We start from the raw sequence: 27467 nt of genomic DNA, 5'->3' as shown, positions 1-27467 counted from the left end.
GCCTTAACCACTTGAAACACCCCCCCCCTTAACTCCTATGAGTCGGCTGCATGTGTGCATTGTGCCTTGTGATAGTGTTGAGACCCAGAGTGTTTTCCCACCTCATGATTTATCGCTGACAATAAAGCAGTTACTGATGAAGAATGAAAGAAAGAAAGAAAGAATGAATGAATACCATATTCTTATCTAAAGCCAAGCATAACTGCAAGACACGCACGCACACACACACACACAATAGCACTGAAAAAACTGATTAAGCAATGGCAGTGTGGATGTGAGTCAATTTTAACATATGTGAATTGAAGTCTTTTGTAAAACTCAAAATTCATAGTTTTTTTTCACACACACTAAAAAGACAAGTGACAAAATCTTGTCACCATGCCAAACTTTGTGAAATGTAATAGTTTAAGTTTGAATGTAAACCAGAACTCCACATAGGACTCAACTGATTGGACTTGCTATGTTTCCTTCACACGTGTTGGAACACACCAAAACCAAACACTATACATTTGCACATTTGCAGATTGCAGGACCAAAGTACAAAAACATAAAACATATATGTTGCACATTTCTTCTCCTGTTCACATAAAAAGAGGACTACTGTGCACAACTGCACTTTAAAGATGGACAATAACAGTGCTGCTCCTCATTTCATTTCACTCCATGACCCCATACTGCTGCTGTCTGCACATTGCCCATTTCAAACACTTTATACTGTTTATTTATTACAGTTGTACTTTTTACATTTTTATACATATTTCTACAGATTTCTACTTATACCTTATTTTATTTATATTTTATTTTACTTACTGTGAAAATTTTCTAAACTGTAGATTTTATATTTTATATCTTATTTTTTCCTTTGGCACTTTACGTCCTTATACCTTTTTCCTTTTGAAGGGTCAAGCTGCAGCACCATCTGGATGCCACTGTTGTGCCTTTGAGATTCACAAGGCAAATATCTCCATCTGCTGGCCACATCTCTCTTTAGGTGATTCTTCTGGAAAAAGGCAGAGACCACACGTACAATCTTAAAAATCAGTATCCAATCTTACGTAGTAGACGATCTTATAAATGAAAAACAGTATATATGTGACAAACTCCTATCTCAATGTTACATGGATCCTGCACTCTTTCTACATGAAATACTTTCTACATTCAATTCAGATATGAAGGGGTGTTCTTTATACACTAATTTACCTGACTGACAGGAACAGTCACTTGCATAGCTGGCAGATTGAGTGCAATTTCGTTTTCTATATATTCTTTTTTTTTTTATTATATGTTCTTTACTTTATTATTGTTTGCCTCTTTTCTTCACACACAGTTTCACACACACACACACACACAATGAGTATATATATATATATACAAGTGCCCTTGGCAGAAAGTTCAAATTCAAAAATTCAAATTAAAATTTTATTGGTAACATACGAAATCATACACAATTTTGCTTTTTACAACTGTCTTACATAAAAATAAAGAGTGAAAAAAATAAATAAAAAATTTAAATTTAAAGTGTGGACAGTGTGGAAACTCAAGTGTCAGATCAGATATGCATATGCAAATATATGTCTATGTACATATATATATGTATATAATATAAATATATATATGTAGTATCAATAGCAGTAAATATAAATATGAAAAATAAAATAAAAATAATATAATAAAAATATTAACAAAAAATAGTAGTATAATATATACGTATACAAATATAAAACTGCTTTATAAAAACTAAATATAAAAAACAAATATAAAACAAAAATATAATACACATAATATAATACAGTACAATATAATACAGTACAATGGTTAACTTTGAAATGGTGTCGCAAAAGAATACAATATGTACAGTGTGCATATGTAAGATAAATATATAAATATATATGTAGATGTCTATAGGCAAGTATAAATGTCCAATGTCCTGTACATCTTGTGCGCACACGGTGCTGTGTGCACACAAGATGTACAGGAAAGATGTACAGTGAGAGTGTATTGTGTGTACAGAATAGTGCAGAGTACAAAGTAGTGCAATTATTGCATGTGCAACAATCAGCTGAGGTAGAATGTTATGTCGTGTAGGAGTATGTCCAGAAAGTCCAGACTCTAGGTGTTCTGGTTGAGGGCCCGAATGGCCTGTGGGAAGAAGCTTCTCCTCATTCTCTCTGTGTTTGCTTTCAAGGAACGGAAACGTTTCCCTGACCGCAACAGAGAGAAGAGTCCATTGTTGGGTTGGCTGAGGTCCTTCATTATCTTCCTGGCCCTGGTCCAGCACCGCTTGCTGTATATGGTGTCCAGATCAGGAAGCTCGGTGCGGATGGTACGCTAGGCTGATCGCACCACCCTCTGGAGAGCTTGCCTGTCCTGTTTGGTACTGTTCCCAAACCAGGCTGTGATACTTCCCATCAGGATGCTCTCAATGGTGCAGGTGTAGAATGTCTTTAGCACCTTTGAGGGCAGTTTAAAGTCCACTTCAGGTGTCTGAGATGATAAAGACGCTGCCGGGCCTTCTTCACCAGGGTGTTAACGTGGCAGGACCATGTCAGGTCCTGTGTGATGTAAACACCTAGGTACTAGAAACTGTCCACTCTCTCCACCAGCGTCCCATCGATAGTGAGGGGCTGGTAATTCCTCTCCTGCTTTGTGCTAAAGTCCACTATCAGCTCCTTAGTCTTGCTGACGTTCAGGAGGAGATTGTTGACCTGGCACCATGTCTCCAGGTTTTTAATCTCCTCTAGGTAGGCTGTCTCATCGTTATTGGAGATCAGGCCCACTACCACAGTATTGTCCGCAAACTTCACGATGTTGGTGGAGCTGGAAGTGGCCACACAGTCAAAAGTGTACAGTGAGTACAGCAGGGGGCTAAGAACACAACCCTGGGGGGCTCCAGTGCTGAGGGTGAGACATGGTTGCCCACCCGTACTGCCTGAGGTCTGTCTCGCAGGAAGTTGGAGATCCATCGACACAGGGATGGGCTGAGTCTCAAGGGTCTAAAATTCAGAAATTCAGAAATCCTAGAGAAAATACCCTGTGCCCATAAAATTTTACCTTGCTGCCTATGTATTTATGTTTATATCTGTGTATGCTATGTACACCGATCAGCCAAATTGTGATGGCTACTTGACGGGATCTAAGCATCTCCAAACCTGCAGCTCTTGCAGGGGAGTGTTCTCAGTTTGCAGTGGTCAGTATTTATCAAAAGTTGTCCAAGACAAAAGACGATCTACTCTTGCTCAAATTGCTAAAGAAGTTAATGCTGGTTTGTTGCGTATGCGGCTGCATAGCCACAGAACCCATGCTGACCCCTGTGCACCACCGAACGATGGCAACAATGGGCATGGAAGCATCAGAACTGGACCATAGAGTAGTGGAAGAAGGTGGCCTGGTCTGATGAATCATGTATTCTTTTACATCACTTGGTTGGCTGGTTGTGTGTGCATCACTTAGCCGGTGGAGGCAGTGTCATGCTTTGGGCAATGTTCTGCTGGGAAACCTTGGGTCCTGCCATCCATGTGGATGTTACGTTGACACGTACCACCTACCTAAGCATTGTTGCAGACCATGTACACCCTTTCATGGAAACGGTATTCCCTGATGGCTGTGGCCTCTTTCAGCAGGATAATGCAACATACCACAAAGCAAAAATGGTTCAGGAATTGTTTGATGAGCACAACCACGACTTTGAGGTGTTGACTTGGGATCTGCTGCTAACATCTTGGAGCCAGATACCACAGCACACCCTCAGGGATCTAGTGGAGTCCATGCCTCCATGGGTCAGAGCTGTTTTAGCAGCAAAAGGGGAACCCACACAATATCAGGCCGGTGGTCGGAAAGTTATGGCTGATTGGTGTATATACTTTATGTTTGTATATGTTTAATTGTGTTGGCCACTAGTTGGCACTCTAACCATGTTTACGGAGGAGTGTGGTTTTTCATGTAGTCGATAGGATATGAAATTCGCAGGACAAAGGAATAGATGTGTAGTGAACACGGCACAGTGCTTTTTTATCACGTCCATTCTTTCAGTTAAAGCAACATCCTGGTTAAGGCTTGCTGTGGTTTTGGGAAAACAAAATAATAACAGAAGAGTTTAGGATTGGTCAAGAGTGTCTTTTGGAGTATTGGGGATTGGTCAGACTTTAAGTCAAAAGGTTTTAAACATATGGAGCTTTCCAGATGTTTTATTTTAGTTTATCCAATATTGGAATTTCTTTATAGGCAGCTGACTACTGTATAACAAAAAGGGCAAAGTCATCTGTCGTTGTGCAGTAAAGTGTTCAACACTTTACTGCATCAGAAAACATACTGGAAGAGTTTTACTACTGGTACTGAAAGACAGGGCTATTTGCTGGGTATTTACTCTGCCCAGCCTATATTTCAGACCTTAACTGCAAAGGGCAAAGGTTAGCCCCTACACATTTCTAATACCATGGAAGTAGGAAGATGATTTACATTGGGCATCCAGGAATTTTAAGCTGCATACATGTGACATGTTCTATTTATCTATATATCAGTATTACTGATAAATGATACACAATTATATAGAGTTAGAATTTCTGTATGATCCAATTTTCCTTACAATTTACAAATACAATATCATAAAAAAGTAACAAGACATGAAATTGTAAGAATTTTGGTACCTCCAAAACAAGTTAATGAAACACATTTCAGTGTATATTTCATGATGTAGTTTAACTATTCAATTAAAACTAAGTATAAAAAGGTAGATAAATACATTAATAGTATACAAGTAAATTTCACATGGTGGAAAAAAGTTTGAAATATGGACAATAATAATTTATATGTATGGTTTAATTGTTAGCAAAATGTACATTTCATTTTGGACAATGTTTCACCTATAAGCTGTCTCCAGATTAATTTAGAAATATTCTTCATTGTCCCATCTCAGAATTAGCTGGAATTAGAATTTAAGAGGTAAAAAAAACCTTTAATCCCTTTTATCTGTAATCTTGGGCTTGGCCTCCTGTGAACCAGACACTGTGAATCTCAGAGGGATGTCTGTGGTATTTTCTATTTCAGCTAAATATGCTTTCCTTGAAGATAGTAGAGACAGTAGTAAGGTTGGAATGTTGTGACATTTGGTGTACACATTTATCAGCAGAAAACAATATCAGTGTTGAATTTGATGATGTTTCAAGAGTGATCTTAATCTAGTGGGATTACACAGAACCACATGTCTCTTAATGCTATTAATTAGATTATGTTAAGGGGGTTGTTTGCTGCTCCACTGCTGTGACTCTGTACTGTAAGCTCAGTTAACAAGTTCAAAACTGTTTACCACCAGTTTCCAAAGGGTCATTTAATCTTATCAAAGATTTGTATCTACAGAAAATTTAAATTATGCAGAGAATTTTAGTAACTGAAACTTGCCTCTTTTTTGCATAAGAAATTTAGGATTAAAATATCTGCAAATACTATTATGTAATTATGAATGATCTTTTTATATTCATTTCTTATACTGTGTGCCCTTTTATATTTAAGCTTTCAGGAGTGTTGAATCTTGATGCTGCACAACAAAAAACAAAGATTTCCAATTTTTTCCCTTTTTTCGAAAATGAGGTGTATCTCTTTGTTTGAAGAATACAGTGGCCGAAAAGTGCCAAACAAAATAACAAAACCGAAAACAAAACAACAAATCAGAAAACAAATTAATAAATCCAAAACTAAATTAACAAATCCAAAAACACAACGACAATTCAAACCGGAAAAGGTAGGTTTGCGAATGGACTTCTTACCACTGATTGGACGAAACATATTTGGAATTGTTATTTTGTTTTCGGATTTATTTTATTTTACACTTCTCAGCCTCTGTCTCTGTCATTCTATTTCCCCCACTCTTTCTATTTAATATACTATCTATCTATCTATCTATCTATCTATCTATCTATCTATCTATCTATCTATCTATCTATCTATCTATCTATCTATAAAGTGATTTATTTATTTATTTGTTTGTTTATTTATTTGTTTATTTATTTATTGTTTTAACTGTTAGTTCTGTCTTCTTTATACTCTCCTCCAGCTTTAGGTTTTGTGATAACTGTTTTCCTGATTTCATGATCTATACTGACTTCTAATTTGACTTTTGTTGTAAACCGCTTGAGAGTTCCCTTTCGAGGGAACTCAATGCTGCGGCATGACTGAAGCTCTGTGTGCACTCATGCCAATTTAAAGGCTCGGTTAGGACTTGTGATGAAGAGAATATGCACCAATAAGTCCATATAAGGACATCTTTAGTCATTACACATTACTGGGCCATAGGCCTTTGTATGGCCGAATAATTTGTGACTTAACTTAACAGGGATTAAAGACATAGATAAGTCCTTTTTCCTGATTGCCCCGATTTCACCTCAGGGCCTATTTGGCTACACAGTGAGCACGGGCATCGACCGGCATCTAGAGGTGATGTGACAGTTGGCGGCCTTCAGGGAATTTATCCCTTGCCGCAGTATGCAGCCTGGGCCATCTTCCAGCTTGTTCCCTAGGGTTCCTAGGAGCGTCTTCCTTGGGGTTTTTTCTCCTACCTCCTGCTCCATCGCCTCCGGCATTTCGAGGATCAGTAAGGTCTGCCGTCACTCCCTTTTCCGGCATGCAGAGGTTGACACCTCTTTTACACAACCTGGCAGTGTTGAAACTTCTGCCAGGTGTCTCTCAGTGGGTCCTACCGCAGAAAACGAGTACATGTTCCAGTTTGCCACCCGTTCTCCTCTGTTTCAGGGCATGTTGTTGGCAAACACCAAACCACATTCCTCCAAGAGGAACTTCTCTCATTTCTGAGCAAGAAGAGGCCATAGAACATGTTCTCCTACCAGATCGAGACTCAGGCTTTTACAGCCAGTATTTTGTCATTCCCAAGAAGGATGGGGAGCTGTGCCCAATTTTGGACTTGCAGGCTCTAAACTATGCACTGAAAATTTTCAAGTTCAAGATTCTTACACTCAAACTTATTGCATCACAAATCAGGTCTGAGGACTGGTTTGTGACAGTAGACCTCAAAGATGCCTATTTTCATGTAGGAATTACTGAGGTTTGCTTTCGGTGTGAAGCATACCAGTATTGTGTTCCTTTTGGTCTAGTCCTGTACTAAATTACCTGGATGACTGGCTCAGCTCAGTCGAAGGCCATGGTGAGATGCTGGGCTTGCCCATATGAGGTCTCCAAGCCTCCTTTTCAGAGAACCACCTTCTTGGGGGTAGTTTGGGATTCCAACACTATGCAGGCATGCCTGTCTCCTGCTTGGGTGGCTTCCATACTGTCAGTAGTGAAAACTATTCAGCTAGGCCAAAGCCTCTCTGTCACCAAGTTACAGAGAATGTTTGCCCTCATGGCAGCAACAGCCAACGTTATCCCTTTGGGTCTGTTTCACATGAGTGAGTGGTTCCAGCTTTGGCTCACGGGTGTGGGCTTTCATCCCCGAAGACAACCCGTCAGTGCCATAAAGGTTATGCACCACGGGCTTCATACCCTTCTTATGTGGAAAAGACCCCGATTCCTGACCTTAAGTCCCACTCTAGGGGTGCGTCTTTGTCTCAAGACACTTTCAACGGAAACCTTGCTTTTGGGCTGGGGAGTGGTCTTGAGTGGCTGCCCTGCCAAGGATCTCTTGGAGGGCCCTGTTTCTAGCATTGAAACACTTTCTCCCACACCTCAAGGCTACCATGTGTTGGTGTGCACAGACAGCACTACAATAGTTTCCTATATCAATCATCAGGGCAGCCTGTGTTTGTGCCCTCTGCCCAGAACAGATCCTGCTCTGGGCAGAGACCAGGTTTTTTTTCGCTGAGAGTGATTTTCATCCCAGGGCACATAAATCGGGATGCAGTCAAGGCAGTTGCTGAGGCCCAGGGAATGGCGTCTCCACCCGCAGGTGATTTAATGATTGACAAACATTAAAAAATTAAGCTTTTCTGTGTCAATAATGATGCAAATGTTTGAGGTTGCTAATAAAGATAACTTGATAAAGAAAATATTTCATTTTTGTATCAGTATTTCAAAAGAAAAAAATATTAAACTAACAAAGACATATGTGGCATTCAGTTAAATTTCAGGCATGTGACAACCTTCTGTTAATTTACGAGTTATGGATGTTTTGTTTGTACGTTACTTCCTCATACCAGTTTTCAGTAGCCTATAAAACATCTGTGCAGGAACAGAAGCATTTTTCAAAAGATTTAATTCATGGAATTACATGACACATAACAGCAAGTAATAATACTACACAAAAATGCACTTAGGCTGTTTACATATTTTCTCTTTTGTGAAGAACAAGTTTTTCAACACTAATCTAATAATTTGTTCATGTAAGTAGATTTCATTTCAATTATTTATTAATTAATTTAATTTATTAATTGTACTAACAAATGAACTGTACCTAAAAATTAAATCTTAGTTCAATGGTTGCACTTCTTTTACACTGTCATGTATCTGCACTGTGTAGTCCTGTGCATCTTCTGCTATTATCTTGTAAGAAATGACATTTCATCCTAATGTCTAGAAGCAGCTAAGTGAAAGACAATAAAAATCCTATTGACATGAAAGCTATGATATGAAAGCTAATGTTATAGTCAGACCAAGAAACAACTCAAAGCTAGACTTTGTGTAATCACAATGTTTCATTTACATTTTGTAGGTCTTTTAATATTGTGTACATTCTATCACACAAATAATACAACTCACACTGTCTATTACAGAAACATTAAATGTTATTGGTATGGTATTAGAAAGTGAGGTATTTACCTCCCGTTGTTTAAAGTGGTAGATTCACTGTCCTGGTAGTGGGGCTCTGTGACACTAGATGACAGTTGGTGGTCAGTAAGAGTGGGTCTGAAAGGGATGTTCCTTCTGAAGGTCTGGGGTAAGCCAGTAGCTTAGTCTGTAGTCTCTCTCTGGAGACCTTTGGCTCTCCCCATGGTCTTGGTAATGTGGACCTACAGGAAGGCTTGACAGACTTGGAGCCTGATTGGTACTCTTGACAAAACACAGAGCGAGCATCACAAAATGACTTTGAAGTAGAGGCAGTCATAAAGCCATTTTCATCATTGCTGTCTCTCCTGTTCCATCTCTTGATTTGGGAAGTAAATGAGCCTCTGGATGTCTCCCCCTGACCATTTACAGGAGAAGAAGGGGATGGAGGTAAAGCAGTAGGATTCTGAACAATGTGGCACATGGAACAACTTGAGGGTAGGAGTGGAGCTCTGGAAACTGGTGGAGTTGTTTGAGGGTGGCTGTTAGCATAAAAGTTTGAGGCTTCTCCTTCATCTGAGTCCCTGTTTTCCATTCCTACTAGTTCTCCCACCCTCTCAGTCAAAGACATTTTATTACCCCCATCCCCTAGGCCAATTGTTTCATCTTTGTTTATTTCTTCAACCTCAGCTGGCTGGTCACAGTCTCGCCCTAGATGGCTTTCATCCTCACAATCCTGTCCATTAGGACATTTTTCTGAGATATTTAGGCTGTCCCTTGAAATACTGTCCAGACTGGGGAGAAAAGATGCTGTCTTCATTGCTGCTCCTGGACTCTGAGAAGCATAACACCTTGGATTTAGATTTTTTCTCCCATATTCATCACTAGTATTACTATTATCCATAAGTAATTCAGGAGGAGGAGGTGGAAAGCTGTTGACGTCTACATCATAAGGTCTCACTGAGAACTGATGGTCAAGTGGATAACTGTTGGTATTCTTGTTACCATTGGAGGAAACACCTTCTCTGTAATTGGTTATAACAGGCAAAAAGCTCTTTTTCCTTCCTCTAAATCTTGAGGCCCCTGTAAGTGGCTTTTGGTTGGAACTGTCACAACCCCCCTGACTGAATGTATTAATAAGTCGTTTGACAGCATTTTTGCCAGGGGGTACAGGTGCAAAAGCAAGAGTCAAGCTAGGTGTTAGCCCAGGCTTAAATGGCCCATTGTTTCCATCTTGGAGACAATAGAATTGTGATGGATTTTGTCTTTTCGTAATCCATTCAGGTTTTTTGTTATCATTTGAAAATCTGTTCTTCACTTGTTCCATGTCATCATTCACTCTTCTCCATAAACCATCTGCTGATTGTGACCGCTGTGCACCCCATAAATAAATAGGTGTGTGCTTTCTTTGACAAGATACAGATAAATCATCTGCAGTTTTGGGTCGTCTGATGTCTTGGTCTTTTTGATCACTCCATTCAAAAGTACTATTGGTTGACTTCTTGTTATTCTGCAGCTTGACTTGGAGTGCATACTGACTGGTGTCTTCCTGAAACCAGTTAGACATCTTTTGGTCTGTCAAATCACTTTGTTTATGTTTTGGCTCTTCATCATCATTGCTATTTCCAGCATCAATATCTTTGTCAACATCATCATCTTCATCCACATTAATACAGGCCTGATGTAGTGAACTGCATTCACTAAAGCCATATGATGACTGAGTGCTAGTACCCGATCCAGAGCTCTCCTGGTGCCTGCAAAGTCTCACAGAACCACTGTGGCACTTGTTTTCTACACCAATGCCACTGTCCTCACTGTGTAGAGCACTTTCTTCTGAATCCAGCTTTCTCAAGGCATATGATTCCACACAAGCCAATACCTGGTTCAAACGCAATTCCACTGCTCTCTTTGCCCCCAGCTTTTCTGCCAACAGTTGGGAGAATGAGCCAAAGTATTCACTTGTTTCTTCTAAGGATGTGTCCCCCAGCCCTTTTACAGAATCCTCTAAAAGCCTCATTTTTTTAATCAAGTGATGAAGCATATGATGCTGTAGATCTGAAGAACTTTCACTGGAGCTCCTCTCAGCCTCTGGGATGTCTGGTTTTAGTGGAACATCACTTTGTGCTCCTGGCAAGGTCACTTGGTTTCCTTGTGTTTCTAGCATCTGTTCTCCCTCAGTTGCAATTTCATCTAGAACCTGGTTTATCTCCTCATACTGTAATGTTAATAAGGTGACCATAGGCTGTAAAGAAAGTTGGGTCTGGGTTGCTTTTTCCAAGAGCCCTAAGAGTGACTCATATTTAGGGATATTTTCTGTAATATAAGCATAAGCTGCCTCGTGAGCTTTTACTATTGCTTGTGAAAGATTTAAATTTGACTGTATGTAGACCGTGTTTCTCATTCTCTCTCTCTGTCTGCATCCAGTATTTTTTATTATTCTTTCATCCTTTTTGTCCTTGATTTCTTTTGTCAGTAATTCCCTTGGTGATTGTACATTTGTCTCCTGTATTTCAACACTTTCACTAATTATATCACAAACAGTGGGTCTTTTACCTTGAAGCTGTACAGGAGTATTTTCTTCTTGTAATAAACTTCGTCCACCGGAGGCTAATTCAGTCTCTGTTTGGCTCTTAATTTGTGTCCCTCCAGAAATGTGATCACTGTTGTTTTCACATGATCCAAACTGCAGAGCTTTGTCTTGCTGGTTGTAGATTCCTGTAAAGAGTTTACCTTTGGAAGGTGAGCAGCCCATTACAATAATCAGAATGTTATCCGCCTGTTGATCATGTAGTACCAAGAGACAAAGATCAAAAACCTCAAGTCCTTCATGACTTGTATACTTTCTCCACAATAAGCACAGATGCTGCCGTCTTGCTGTTAATTGATTTTATCCCTCGAAAAAAGATGATGCTCCTTTAAATGATTGAATGTTCAAAAACTGCTCTATGCTTTACAGAGTAATTTTCATCTGGGTATTTGTTATTAAGATTTTCTACAGTTTCTATTCCCCTAGGAATAGAACCAGTGCATTATCCTCTATGCTATGCCTTTGAGTAGTCAAGTGGTTGAGAGGATAAAGAAAGATTGGAGATCCTTGCTCTTAGGTTGTACAGATGGCCATGCAAAGAAAAAAAAGTTCCCACGTAAGAGCCTAATCTCATTAAAAACAAGGTTGCTGTTGGTTTAATTTCTTTGTCCTAATTACCACTAGTATGTAATACTCGTAATACCTAATGCATATATTAAATACAGGAACATCTGTGAACTTGCACATTAGTGCAGTTATGTGGTTGTGTATATAAACCACCGATCTGGGATTTTCACATACAACACTTGTTGATGGCTGATGATGTGTAATGATGAAGACATGTCAGAGGAAAATGGCCAGATTGGTTTGAGCTGCTAGGAAGAATGTAGTAACTCATATAATTACTCTTAATGGTGGTGAACAGAAATGCATCTCAGAATGCACAACATTTTCTGGTCTTTAAGTGTGAAAGTGAATGCCAGACCCTTAATTTTGAGATCACACAAGAACTAAAATGTACTTGTACAGCAGATTCTTTCATTTCCTACCAGATGCTTGTTCACTACTATAAATTTCACTACTATGAATTTCAGTCAGATCTATGTCTTCATGATCTAATAGGCAATTTCTTTTTCCAATTTGGTGACATGGATTGGACTTTTCAAATTTACCTATATTTATATTTCCCACTGGACTCATGCCGGATGTTTGTATAATCTGTTTTCATTACCCAGATGACCTGAAAAGACATAAATGTAAATTACACCTTCCAATTTTCACATTTGAATAAAAAAAATATTTTAAACTTCAGCAGTATAATCTATTTTTGTGAAATCTAGAATGATGGGTTTTTTTTTTTACAATTGTTTATTAATGTGATATTTACATTTCCATATAATTAACATTTTGCATCAGTGAAAAAAGATTGTCAATAACAAAATAATTTAAAATAATAATAATTTAATTTAAAAAACCTATTTACAATAATTGTATTGAAAAATACTGCTATTTTAATACTGTATTTATAATAAATAATATCATAAAACTATTAGCACCCTTCATGAAATGTGTAATACAAAAATGTGTAATAACTCAAATTGTGAGATTAAGTATAACGATATGCTGTAAAGGGTCATTTTTAAATGTCTCTTCCAATAGTGTCTAATAATGCTGATGAGCGATCTTAACATTTGCCTCTATGCACCGTATTTCATGAAAACCTTTACATGTTCTTATGTCTGTTCACATACACTGTCCTTTTCAATTCACAACAAACATTTCTAATTGAGCCCAAATCCTTCCAATGATATAATCTTTGGGAAACATTGTTTTTCTTGCCCTATAGCTATTTTTTATAATTTACTAGATACCTGCATGAAAATATCATTTACCACAATACTACTAGGGTGAAAATGGGTTTTCTTCTTCCTAATTTCTAAAAGTGATCCTGTACCATTTTGGGCAGAAGTGACAGATTATGATTGTGTAGTTGGAGACCATAATGGCAGAGAGCTGTAAAATGGGCCAATTTTTCACCATGGAGAAAAAGAATGGAATAAAACAAAGCCAGACAAACAAATGAAAGAGCATGCTGAAGACTATAGGCTCATTCTCATTTGCTCTCCCTTTGAAGGCGAACATGAAACATAACACAGCTAGGACAGCAATGTATATATGCATCATAGCAAAGCCAGCAATCTTAGACCCATAAGTACAAAGATGGTGCATAACAACTGGATTATCTGAAGATGGTATTTTGTTAACGAAAGCAGGATCAAATATAAACCAGAAGAGGCAAATGAGACCTTGAACAGCAGTGATCATGGCTATGTTAACAAAAGCCCTATTAAACCTGCTTAAGTAACGCTGTCTATTTGGGTCATAGGACAGGAAGGCTATGAACGAGCCAAACGCCTTAACCAGAATGCATGCCACAGTAAGAGTGAAGCCAAGACCATACATTGCCTGTTGTAACATGCACTGATGGGGGCTTGGATTGCCTAAAAAAGCTATTACACTTCCAAAACTTACAACTAGGCCTACATGCATAATGCACAACAATATGAAGATCTCCCTTACTATACTGTGTTCTCTGTATTTAATGAAAAATATAATTGAGGCTACTAATAGTATAATTCCTATTGCTGTTGCAATTAGAACCACAATAGAATGTGATGCTGACCACTCCAAAATCCCCACTGTCCATTCAACACATTTTGATGATCCTGGACGAGATGTTCCATTCAGACATTTTGTACAGGTTGCTTGATCTGTGTGGAGAAAAAGGATAACATCAAAATTATAAATGCAGCATAATTCAGACTGAGATGAGCTTATTTTGGAAGAACCGCTTTATCATCTATCATATAACACCAATCAACCATCACATTAAAACTACTAACAGGTTTTGTGCATAACATAAATTATCTTGTTAAATTGGATATATCAGGCAATAAGTTAACAGTTGGTTCTCAAAGTTGATGTGTTGGACACAGGAAAAATGGTCAAGTGTAAGGATCTGAGTGACTTAATGGTCAGAGTCAGATCATCTCCAAAATGACAGATCTTTGATAATCAAAACCTGATAAAACCAAACTTTTGATGAGAGTTGACTGTAGTCCTTGCCTTATTTTGTGATTTTGACATAAATTTGATTAGTTGGACTGAGGTATTAGATATAATTCAGTGCATGATATATAGCTTAGCTCTGTTCAGTTACTGTTGTTTACAAGGAAAGGGATGTCAAGGATGTACAAGAGATGTCTCTTTTGGGCAAGCTAAGCTTAGGCCACCTCCGTAGAAATACAAAGAAAATTGTTTCATAGCATTTATTGAAGTTATAAACTGCCAACCTTAAAGTGTTATCAGATTTGAATGTCCTTTAATTTAGGATTAATACACTTTTAATTGTACTCACCCTCCTGGTCTGAATATTCTCCAGCAGCACAGCTGATACAGGTATAGCAGCATGTTATATTTAATATGTTCTTGTGTGTGCCGTTTGGGCACTTCTTTGAACACCTTGATTCAGGAACCTCGATATGATGAGAGAGGTGTACCTTTGTTAAAATCCAATCCTTAACGTGTATTTGTGCTAATTATAAACATTCTAATGCTGTATACTTATTTATAATGTTTGCAAAAGAAATAGCAATTATTTTTCTCTCACCGTATTGTTAAACCATGAGACTTTTTGCTCATAGACATCAACGTTGTTATTGCTTATAAGGTATTTCCCCACAACATCAAGTATTCTTTCATCACCATCCTTCTTCCACATGATAAGATCATAACCATTTTCAAAATCACCGTTTTTATTAAAGAAGTATGTCTGGTCGTCCACAGTGAAGTTCATGTTACGAAGAATGCTTATAAGCTGTACACATAAAAAAGAAATTATTCCTAAAACATAAGCAACAATGTTTAGAATATTTAAAGATTATATTTTTGACTATTACCTTCCAAGGCAGGAAGTTGGTGTCTTCAGAACAGGAAGTGTCATCACATTTTAAAAGCTTCTTGATCGCATTAGCAATGGCATAGACTGCCACTCTCTGACTGAAAGCCTCTGTCAGATCCACAGTCTGAAGAAGGAAACTATCATCTGTATTGTTGCAATACAAAAAAAATGGGTTCTGTGATTCCTGACCCTGAGCGCAGTTTGACCGCATTTGTTTATACTCAGTGATGAAATCATTCCTCGCCCCTGGACTTGGTCTAATGTTCCGCACGTAGTCTTTAAAACCAGGAATGTCCCCAGTGATGAAAGTAAAACCAAATATGTCTCCCACTTTGTTAATGTCTTTCATCTTCATTAAGAAGCGTGCTGTGGACCAGGCATCGCTAGCAATCCAGACCCGACTAACATTTCTCTTAATCATCTCCTGAAAGATCATCTGCACATGTTCTGGTCTTAGAATAAGCAGAACAACTGTTGCATTTGAAGATTCAATTTGATCAGCTACGTTTATTATTTTCTCTTCTATATCTGATGAACCTAGGTAATTTGGTAAGATTTTCTGGTAATGGAGACACACTTGTTCTTTCTGTGCATCCTGCACAAAGTTCTCGAGGACTGCTCTGCCATATTCATCATCAAGGGTAACCACCCCAATCCAGTTCCAGGAATAATGGCTCATGAGCTTTGCCAGTGCCTTAGTCTGGTACAAATCACTTGGAACAACGCGAAAGAACGACGCATAGCGTAATTTGTCACTCAGTGCTGGTGCAGTAGAGGTGCAACTTATCTGTTAAGGTAAAAAAAATAATAAATAAAAGAGAAATTACTTAATATGATACACTGAATTGTACATATTCATTGAGTTAAAATATCTTGTCACACTAAATTGATAAACAAGCAAATATGCAGTATAGTAAATGAAAGTCACTGATGAGGTCAACTTCATCTTAATCTAATATTTTTTTTTAGTTATTATGTTTTACCAAGTGATAATTATTATCAAGGTGCATAAATAAAGTACTAAGCACATTTTGCAATTAATTAATAAATAATAAAAAAGATTGATGTAAAACTGCATTTCAGTAGAATTTTTTCTTTCATACTAGATACCCGTCTTTTTTCCACAGTTGTTTTAAATGATAAAAATTAAATGTTATCTTAGATCTTAAAAGTATTTTTAGAAAATAAAATCCAAAGTATTGCAGAATTGGTGAATAATTATCAATATATTTCCCTAACTTTTAGTCAGGTCACGTTAAAAGATAGAAGGTAGAACACTGCAGAAAAGCTATTAAGAACAATGTTTCAGTATTTCTACCTGGGGAATCATGTAGAGACTGAGGAGTTTGGCAATAGGAATAGACAATTCTGAGTATGTTTCACCCAAGAGTGCTTTTATGGGTGATGTGAAGTTTGAGTAGTCAGAGAGGAGTGTAGGTGGCCCATTAACAGCAAGCATGCGCTCCACACAGTCTAAAGCTTTGGTACCATATACACAAGCATCACACAACAGATATCCAAGTTTAATACCAGGAAGGAAGCTTGAGTTATTGATCTCTTCAATTGTGTGAACCGCAACTAAAGTTGTCATAAATGGTATTTGATCAAAGCTAAAAATGAACAGAAAAAACAAGAAGCTTTGTTTTAAATGAGGCATAATTAAAAGCAGAAAGGCAGATATTTAAAAAATAGTAAGAACATTATATTCTCCTCTATACTCACTCTGCGCAAGTATACAATCCTGGGATTGTCCGATTTTCAAGGTCTTGTACTTTAGAATGAACTGATCCCACAATTCCAAGGACAATGTCACCAGGCATATATGCTCCGAAATGTGACTCTATAAAATCACAGTATGCTACAGACCCTACCATCACTACCCCCAGCACATAAAGACACAGATGAGAAACAGAGGGCATTATGAAGAGGCACAAATGTTACTTGTGTTTCTCACAATAATGCAACACAGAACAACCACATATATTTATATATGAGGAAATAAACAGCCCCTATTGCCAGAAAACTGGCAGAACAGGTACAACAGCCAGTGGCACACAGTTAACCCTTACTGTGCAGTTACTTACTGTAAAATGGGTATTAACATACTGTTGTCTCATCATTAAATAGAAGCCTAGAAAATATTCTGCATCATGAGAATTTTATGTGATGTCAGTTAACATTATGGTTCATTATATTATATATTTCTCTGAGGCACCAAATATAAAATGTTAAATACTCTTTTCTGTATATTTCTGTATAAGTATTTGAGACTATACTGAATCCTTTAAATAGTGACTCGTGTAAACAAAAAAAAAACTTTTAATTATTGTTTTTTAGTAACATTATGCAGCAACCAAATCAAATCAGAGATAAGTTAAAGCAGTTTCTGCTGTAAATAAAGCTAAGAATTAAGTGTAGACAGCATAGTCATATCTATCATTTACAGAATTATTTCTATTTTAAGATTCAGGACATTTGTTTGGGTCCACATTTAACACTTAGATCTATATTTAAAAATTATCAACGGGTACACTGTAACTAAAAACTGCTTTTTAACATGGCTTACTATGTTAGTGTGTCAAAATGGCCTCAAATGTTCAAAAGTGTGAAACAGAAAATAAGCATTAAACTTTCCAGAAAACATGTCAGTAGGTGGACTGGCTTCTTTATCTCCCACTAGATCTGAATGGCTGTGTGTGCATGGTGCCTTGTGATAGTGTTGAACAGTTGGCAATTTGGATATGAGTCAGTTTTTTTATCACAAATGCTAAGTGACAAAATCTTGTCATGGGAAACTTTGTGAAATGTAGTAGTTTAAGTTTGAATGTAAGCCACAGTTGAATTTGTAGAAAATGAACCTTGACAGGGATGAAACTATAATGTGTCTATTATAACAAATGTGATCTCTTATTTAAATATTACATGTACCCTGCACTTATTCTACATTAATTTCATATATATTCAGTTCATAAATGAAGGGCTTTATTATGTGCACTAATTTACTTGACTGACAGAACACTTCATGGAAGATTGAGGACAAGTTAGGCATACTAACAAAAAGTTTAAGTTTTTTCTTAATTTTGTTCGTTACCATTAATTGACAAACACATAAATGTTTCTTTTTCTTAAATAATAATATTTATATTTGTTTTGTTTTTCTAATTGAAAACAGATTATTCTTTCACTCTTTCGAACATACTCACAGACAAACATACCCACACAATCACCCAAATACACACACACACACACACACACGAAACAATAGCATTGAAAATACAGATTAAGCAATGGCAGTGTGGATCTGAATCAATTTTAACATATCTGATTTGGAATCTTTTTATGTAAAACTCAAAAAGTGTTCTTGTCACAATGCCAAACTTTGTGAAGTGTAATAGATTAATTGTGAAAAATAAAGTTATAGAAAATGAAACTCCACTGAGGCAACATTTTCATGACAAACGTAAATATGAGACAAGATCTTATCTTCGTCTCTCATCGTCGTGCAGCAATTCATTTCACTGACCGGAACAGTCACATCACTGACAGACTAAGTATATGATGGCAGATGCCACAAATGGTATTTAATCAAAACTAGAAATGAAAATAAAAAACAACCAGATCTGGTTAAAATGATGCATAATTGAAAAAATAAATTAATAAGAACATTATTCATGGCAGTAATCTGACTTTCAAGGCAAATGTAAGTGACAAATGCCTATCTGTATGTTACATCTTGACTCTTTCTACATGCCGTACATTCACTTCACCTACAATTAGTTCAGATATGAAGGGATTTTCTTTGTGCACTAATTTACCTGACTGACAAGAACAGTCACTTGCATAACCATCAGATCGAGTGCAAGTTTGGCATAATAACGAGAATTTTGTTTTTTCTATGGTTTCTTTTTTTTTGGTTACTTTTCATTTTTTATTTAGAGTACATACCATGATCATTAACAATATATCCATGAAATATTTCTGTATGATGTGTATAAAACAGTCATGTCAAGGAAAAACATCTCTATATGGATCTATACCTTTTTTTCCACAGAAAAATTACTATGATGTTCCTGTTATAAGTCACCCTGGCAATCTTTTGGATACACCATCACTCCCCAACACTAAAAGTCCAGCTTTAGCTGATAATAAAAGCTAGTCAGAGGTAATTTTAAGACAGAGGCTGAGAAAACACAAATAATAACAAAACACATGACAGATAATAAAATACATGCACAATATATAACATTCTCGTTTGTTTTATTTTATATGTATTTTGTATTGTTGATTGGAATGTCAGAGTTCAAGCTGCAGCATTGTCAAGATGCCACTGTTGGGCCCCTGAGCAAGACCCTTAACTGTCCCTGGTCCTGGTGTGCAGTATCATGGTTGACCCAGTGCTATGACCCCAACTTCCTAAGCCGGGATATGTGATGGAAAGAATTTCTCTGTGCTGTATTGTATGTGTGACAAATAAAGGCTTCTTCTTCTTCTTCTTCTTCTTCTTCTTCTTCTGCTTTTAAACATATACCATTCACATTTGTTGTACTTTATAAGTATTACATACCTGTGGCTGTAGCTACAATACTGAATATACCCCATGCGTATCACACCATCACCCATCCAACAGCAGGCTAAAAATAAGTCTTGATGGTGATGTGTAGAAAAACACTGAACACTGCTGATAAGGTATGGAATATCAGAGTGATTTGGGGGAATCACAAAGCAAATGTCTCCATCTGCTGGCTACATCTTATTCTTATTCTTCAGGGAAAAAAAGCAGCTACCACACATATAATCTTACTAGGTCAGCTACAGCAACAACAAGTGTAATGTGGACCAAAGGCAGAAGACTCACTTGAGCAAATCAAGTTAAAATAATTAGAACAAAGATTAAAGGAGCTAACAGAGGATATGAGCTGAATGTAAAAAAAGACTGTAGATCGAAGGGTAAAGCAGGAGCACAGAATAGCAATAGTAACGAATATGTTACAGACTAGTGCTAAGGCTAGGCAAAATTAGATTATTTACCTCATACACATGTACATACACTCACACTAAAACAAGAGTTATTATGAGACAGTCTTAATTTAATTAATTCATCAGTATTAATTAGATCCTGATCCTGATTTCATTTTATCTCATCTAATTTTATTCTAATGGCAAGTCTCACAAATGAAAGAAAGTCCTGAATTTGTTTGAGATTCCTAATGGAATCTGATGGAATCCTTTCAGCCAATTCTCATTAGATGATTATTCTCCCATTACATTAATTGATTACTATTCAATTTTGCTATTTCTTCCAGGGGGGAAGTGAAGTGTAACTGGTAGAATCAGAAATGTATTTACTGCTTATTCATAATCATCTCCTCATTCTTAATTCTTCTTCTTCTTCTTCTTCTTCTTCTTAATTGTCGAGAGAAATGTCTTTAAAGAGAGTAGGCCACAGTGCTCAGTTTAGGATGGCCCTTTTGCACACACGGACAGCAGAAAAAGTGCTGTTGTGAAGATTTTTCATGTTCATTTAGTAGTAATTTGTATCTTTTATCTTGCATTTAACAGTATTTCAATTCATGATTACCTAAAAAAAACAGAAAAAAAAAATTCTTAATAAATAAAAGATGTTTGAGTTAGAAATAAGTAATGACATTTAATAAATATGTTTATAATTATTATTTAAAAATTATTATAAAAATTAATTTTATTATAATTTTACATTGTAGTCTCTAATGAGTGTTAGGACCCTTAGTTTGAAGTATGAACTGATAATGATGATTTTGGTTATGTTTATGATTGCTGTTGCTATTATTGTTTCCTAGATAGGCATCAAGGGGTTAAGGCTCTGGGTCGTTATCCGGAAGAACAGGGGTTCAATCCCCAGCACTGCCAAGTTGCCACTGTTGGGCCTTACCCTCTGTGCTCCAGGGGTGCTGTATCATGGCTGACCCTGTGCTCTGACCCCAACCTCCAAGGCTGGGATATGCGAAGTAAGAATTTCACCGTGCTGTAATGTGTATGTGACAAATAAAGGTTATTTCAATTTTTTTCATTTCAAATAGGACAGATGTACTTAACATAATTTAAGAACTTTTTTGTTCACTTTAATTCTGACTAAAGTGTTTTAATCTGAGCACCCAGTAATAAAATTTTACTCATGGCTAGCAATTTGCAGGGCCTTTGTTACAAACAGGCCATATAAACTGTTAAAAACATAAATCAATAGGGTAGAATTTGAATAAATCATGTCATGGCCTTTTCACAGTTTCTCATTAGACAACATAGATTTCAGAGTAACATACAAAAATGGTTTGAGGTTTTAATCAATGAATACATCAATACTGGTACACTAGGACACAGACTAAGGATACCATCAGCCAAAAACTCTGTTGGGAGGAAGTAATAGAATATATAATATATATATATAATATACACACACACAAATATACAGTCTTCACCCACTGTTTGAAGACAAGTCAGTCAGTGGCTATGTCACTGCTGTTTGGAGGTCTAGGGGACATTCATTCCACTACATTGGTGCCAGAATAGAGAAGAGTCTTGATGAGTACCTACCATGTACCCTAAGAGATGGTGGGACCAGTCAAACAGTACTAGATGATCAGAGACTAGATGATGACGAGATCAGAGGGAGCCTGGTGCAGTGCGAGGAGTGATAAGAGCTTTGAGGTAAGAGGGTACATTTTTGGCTTTGTAGGCAAGCATGAATGTTTTGAATCTGATGTATGGAGCTACCGAAGCCAGTGGAAGAACCCTAGCAATGAGGGAGAACTTTGGGAGCAGGCTGAAAACAAGTCACCCAGCTGCATTTTGGATAATTTGCAGAGGTCAAATTGTGTTCAGAGGTAGACTTGCAATGGTGTTCCATTCAGGATGTACATCTCATGCAGGGTTTTCCCAGCACAGTCACTGGATCCACTGTAACTTTGGTGGGATCAAGTGGTTACTGAAAATAAAATAATGAATAAAATGAAAGGTGAAAGGAGAAACTTCTCACAAATTAGTAGTCATTTAGACATAGACACACACACACAATTCAGAATTGATTTTTTCTTATTCATATAACCCTTATTCTTTTGGTGAATGACTTGACATTATAATGGTTACAATTAAATCACAGTTGGACAGAAGAACACAGAAAAAACAGACTTGCATATTAAATATTGTTGGTACCTAGATTTTCATATAATAATAATAATTTAAAAAAAAATAATAATAATAATCACTCTTTCAGAAGTCAGTGTTGTCCTGATTGTATCATGATAATGTAGTGCAAAAAACACCTTAAAATCTTAACTTAAAGTATAATGCTGTCCAGTGAACAGATTTATGGGAGTATTTTATGCCCTTTCAGTTGGGCATTCTATCAAATGTTTCACACAAAAAAACAACTTCAAATCAAGATTAGCCTTTTGACCTTAGACTGTTTAAATGTTTTTCCGTTTAGACCCAACTCAATAAAAAGACGAAGAGGAAAAACCAACCGGATGGTCAGATTTTCCGATAAAACACATACAAGCATGTTCTCAAACATAAAACTCTGATTAAAATAAAAGTTACATTACATTACATTAAATTTAGTTAGTACATTAAATAATTTGCATAATCATTAGAACCACTAGGAAATACATACATTGCTTGTTCTTTTATTATTAGTCACGTAAAAATATTGTCCTTTTTTAATAAAAGAGATGTTTCCATTATTTAATTTAAGAACGGGAAGACATTTTTGCTTACAGTTAAAGTACCTTAAAGTTACAGTGATAGGTTTGATCATTCATTTCATGCCACATACACGCACACACACATGCACACACACCTACACACACATTCACACGCACATGCACACACACATACAGTATCTACATGTCAAATTCATGCCAGTCACACAGATATAAATTTGATAAAAAGAAAATAAAAAACCAACCAACCAACCAACCAACCAAACAAACAAAAAAGCACTTTCTAAGTATGATTCAGTAGGACTTAGGCCACTGTTAGGTCTGCATTAGGGGCTGTGTGAGGGGTTTTAGAGAAGCTGGAATGGGCAGTTTGTCCAGACTTTTAGGAAATTCATGAGGAGGTAGTTGAGACAGGATTCTTTGCATAGCTATGAGAAACAGCGTTCCGGGAATTCGCCCAACCAAGTAGTTAAACTTCTCCTCTCCCAGAACTTTGGACCAGCACTGCGGATCTTTTTCCAGTGAGCTCTTCATTTTGAACCGCACTTCAGGCATGAACATGAGCAGCCTTTCCAGGCACAACTTCTTGGCACCTGTGTTCACTTTAGAGGACCGTAGCTGCTTGAGGATTAGATCCAGTGGTGTCATACCATTATGGTCCTCAGCTTGTGGTGAAGCCCCACTTCCCAATAACATTATGACAGCCTCTGAGTGTGACAGTTCACATGCCAGATGGAGCGGAGTTTTGCCATCCTCCATGTGATTGCATCCTCCTCGGTTCATGTAGGAGCGCAGAGTGGGCATTCTATGTGCCACCTGAAGGATGAGAGCCATGATGTCCTTCCTGTCGTAGCGGACAGCCATAGCCAAGTGTGGAGCAGATGATGGACAGCAGCAGAAATTCTCACCTGGCATGGCAAGAGCACCATCTGAAAATTGATTCAGCAAGTATTGTGCGTAAGCTCTGTGGTCATGCACGATGGCATACAGAAGTGCCTCAGATGGAGTGTATGTCCGTTGCCGGCTGCCTTCTTCCCAATGAAATGTCTCCATGTTGCGCATGTCCTCCAACATCCACACAGGTTTATGGTCCCTCACAGCTTGGTAAAAAAGGAAAGAGAGGAGTTTGCGTTCCTTGCACGTGTCATCCATCTATCCAGGCTACACCAAGTATTATTAGAGAATTGAGAACACGTTACGATTGTCAATGTTACAAGTCACGTTCATTCGTCATAAATACATGCACACGTAAATAATATCCAATATATACATAATACCTAATTACGGGATGCTCGTGAAAGAACATCACATCACTAGTCCTTTCCGGGCATTTAGACGAAGCTGTCACTATCACAATGATGATGAGGGCGATAATGATGATGCCGCTGCAGTGCCGGATTAGTGCGCATGCTCAGAAGCAACGTTATTCATACACGGAAGTGTCCGGTGCGTGAGCGCGTTTGCCTGTTGTTATGGCGACGTTATGCCGCCAAGTTTAACCTGGTAGCATATAACATCCAACCATTTCGCTTATTCATAATGTTTCATCTGGTTATTTTTGATAAAATAGGAGACTTCTGCAGTGATGTCTCGCCTCAAACTCCAAATAGGCTTGCATGGCGTAACGAGAAACTTGCAGAGTTAGTGATGTGTGAGAATAGCTTTTACAAATAAGCGCACACTTATTGTTTTGTAATCTCGCGATAACTTATTATTATTGTTATTTATTTATTATTTAATATGCTATTTTATTTAAGTTGCTTTTTTTCTCTACAAATAACATTTTTATAGATGTCTTTCCTCTATAGATCCAACTAAATTTGCTCCTGTTTAAACGAGTGTGTGTTTTGCTATGATCCCTTTTACTTGTTTACTAAAACAACTAGTATACTGTAAATTAGGTGTATACTCTTTTGTTTGTCTTTTTATTATAACAAAGAAGATCTCATGTTCACTGTATGGCCAAAAGAACTCTCTTATGTGCTTTGAGGAACATCCCATTCCAGAGTTGGGTCCTTTCTTTGGTTAGAATAACCTCCACTCTTTTCTGGGAAGGCTTCAGGGGATTTGTGTTTATTTAGCCAAAAGAGCATTAATGATGATCAGGGACTGATAGGGTCTCAGTGGGGTTCAGTAGGTTTGAGGTCAGAGATCTGTGTAAGCCAGTCGAGATCTTTCACCCCAACCTTAGCAAACCATGTCTTGATGGAGTTTGCTTTGAGCACAGTCATGCTGGAACTGGTTTGGGCCTCTTAATTCTGGTTAAAGGACATCTAAAATTGACAACATACAAGACTTTGTATGGGAATTTGTGCTTCCAATTTTGTGGCAACAGTTTAGGGAAGAACTACATTGTCGTGTGATGTTCAGGTGTTAAGTTTTGTCCTTAAAGTTAGTATTTCCAAGGGTTTTCATGATTTTAATCTCCTGAGCACTAATCTAGAAACCGTACAGCACACAGACATCACTTTATCTCATCTGTGAAAACTCAACAAGGAGTACTTGGCTGTAAGTATTCTTATTTAATTGCATGTCTGGAATTTCACTGATAAATGTTGATCCTTCTACTCAGTTGAAGAATTCTGTGAATAAAATAAAGAATTTGAATATCAGTATTCTTTCTAAAGACTACTCTAATTTGAATACCTAAAGTCTTTTAGTTACTTTGATTATATTTTAATTTAGGTCAAGGATTCTGGAGACAATGATCTTAAACCTTAAAGTGCTGTCCTTTATGCAAATGGCTATGTATAAAGACACTTTCATGGCCTTTTCTCCTTCTTTGATTAGAGTCATGGCTATATGGCTGTGGTTGGATAGTGAATGCATTTTATTGTGGCACAACTAAAATGCACAGAGAACACACAACATTAATTTAATTCACTTTTGAACAAAACTAGCTTTTAATTCAAAAAACAAATCCCCAGTTTTCACTGAGAGATAATAAGGAATGAGCAATAAGCACTGTAATGAAGGTCACAGGAAAATGATCACCAGTGGCTGGCCCAAAGCTCTAGGATAGGAGAAGTTTAACTACCTACTCAGCAGTATTCCAGGATCACACTTTCCCATAGCTATGCAAAGAATCCAGTGATGCTGCCGCAGCAGGAATTTCCACAAAGGCTGGGCAAACTGCTCACTCCAGCTTCTCTGAAACCCCTCACAAAGCTGTCTTAAATCCTACTGAAACATACTTGGAAAGTGCTTGTTTTTTTTTTTGGTTTCTTTTTCTTCCTGTTCTCAGATAACATAATGATTGTACAGCTTATGCTTGACTGAAAATTAACATATAATGCTGACATAAACTTTTACCAGATAGCTACAGTAGTTAGCTTAGAAAGAAGATGTTTAATATTACCCTAACATTTATTTATTTAACATTTAAAGGAATGACTCTTCATAGGAACAAAATGTTCTGATGTTCTACAGCATTAAAAGTTGTAAAACTATAAACAAACTTTGTAGTTATTGGCCTGTGTCTGTTGGGGTTAAAATACTTTGGGACAAGCTCAATCAACTTTCAGGTAGTAACAGTAATGTTGCTTTGTGCCACTTTATCATCACACATTGAATGTATATATATGTGTGTGTGTGTATATATATATATACATCTATATATATATATATATACATCTATATATATATATATATATATATATATATATATATATATATATATATATATATATATATATATATATATATATATATAGATGTATATATATATATACACACACACACATATATTATATATGTTAGCACCCGGACATCCCTTTCAGACAGCTTCCTCTTGCGTCCACAGTTACTCCTGTTGGATGTGGTTCGTCCTGCTTGGTGGTATGCTGACATTACCCTGGATACCGTGGCTCTTGATACATCACAAAGACTTGCTGTCTTAGTCACAGATGCGCCAGCGAGACGTGCACCAACAATTTGTCCTCTTTTGAACTCTGATATGTCACCCATAATGTTGTGTGCATTGCAATATTTTAAGCAAAACTGTGCTATTTCTCTGCTAATTAAACCTTCACACTCTGCTCTTACTGGTGGAATGTGCAATCAATGAAGATTGGCCACCAGGCTGTTCAAATTTAGCCATGAAACCTCCAACACTGTTTCAGTTTTATTGTCCAACCCCTATATATACATATATATAATGGTTGTACCATGATACCACAACAAGATGAGATAGATTTTCACCAACTTTTAATCTAATTATATCTACACTATATGTGATTTAAGTGCTGTACATATTAGTGCTCAAGTGATTAAAATGTAAACCCCATGAAAATACAATATATGGCCAAAAGTATGTGGACACCTGGCCACCACACAATATAGTATATGTAACTTTTTCTCAAACTGTTGACACAAAGTTGTAAGCACACAATTGTACTGAATGTCTTTGTATGCTATAGCAGTACAATTTCCCTTTTGTACGAGGGGCCCAAACCTGTTCCAGCATGGCAATGCACCTGTGAGCTTACTAAGCAAGCTCAATGAACACATGGCTTGTAAAGTTTAGTCTGGAAAAACCTGAGTGTCCAGCAAAGAGCCCTGACGTCAACAACACTGACTA

At 37.1% G+C, this 27467-nt stretch overlaps 2 protein-coding genes across 2 annotated transcripts; both read right to left on the bottom strand.

The window, feature by feature from the left end:
* Positions 1 to 12760: 12760 nt before the first annotated feature.
* LOC131345677 (G-protein coupled receptor family C group 6 member A-like) lies at positions 12761 to 17113 on the bottom strand. The gene is made up of 6 exons (XM_058378674.1): positions 16917 to 17113; positions 16513 to 16804; positions 15193 to 15981; positions 14904 to 15110; positions 14652 to 14769; positions 12761 to 14004 (listed from the first exon to the last, which is right to left on the bottom strand). The coding sequence occupies exons 1-6, from the start codon at positions 17111 to 17113 to the stop codon at positions 13163 to 13165; spliced, it is 2445 nt and encodes an 814-aa protein (XP_058234657.1). The 3' UTR covers positions 12761 to 13162.
* Positions 17114 to 21582: 4469 nt separating this feature from the next.
* zgc:112001 (uncharacterized protein LOC550384 homolog) lies at positions 21583 to 24292 on the bottom strand. Its single transcript, XM_058379389.1, has 2 exons — positions 24166 to 24292; positions 21583 to 24049 (listed from the first exon to the last, which is right to left on the bottom strand). The coding sequence occupies exon 2, from the start codon at positions 24038 to 24040 to the stop codon at positions 23204 to 23206; it is 837 nt and encodes a 278-aa protein (XP_058235372.1). The 5' UTR covers positions 24041 to 24049; positions 24166 to 24292; the 3' UTR covers positions 21583 to 23203.
* Positions 24293 to 27467: the final 3175 nt, after the last annotated feature.

Source organism: Hemibagrus wyckioides, linkage group LG25, assembly GCF_019097595.1.
Source record: "Hemibagrus wyckioides isolate EC202008001 linkage group LG25, SWU_Hwy_1.0, whole genome shotgun sequence".
In the NCBI taxonomy this organism is placed as follows: domain Eukaryota; kingdom Metazoa; phylum Chordata; class Actinopteri; order Siluriformes; family Bagridae; genus Hemibagrus; species Hemibagrus wyckioides.
This window is presented reverse-complemented; position numbering and strand designations above follow the sequence as displayed.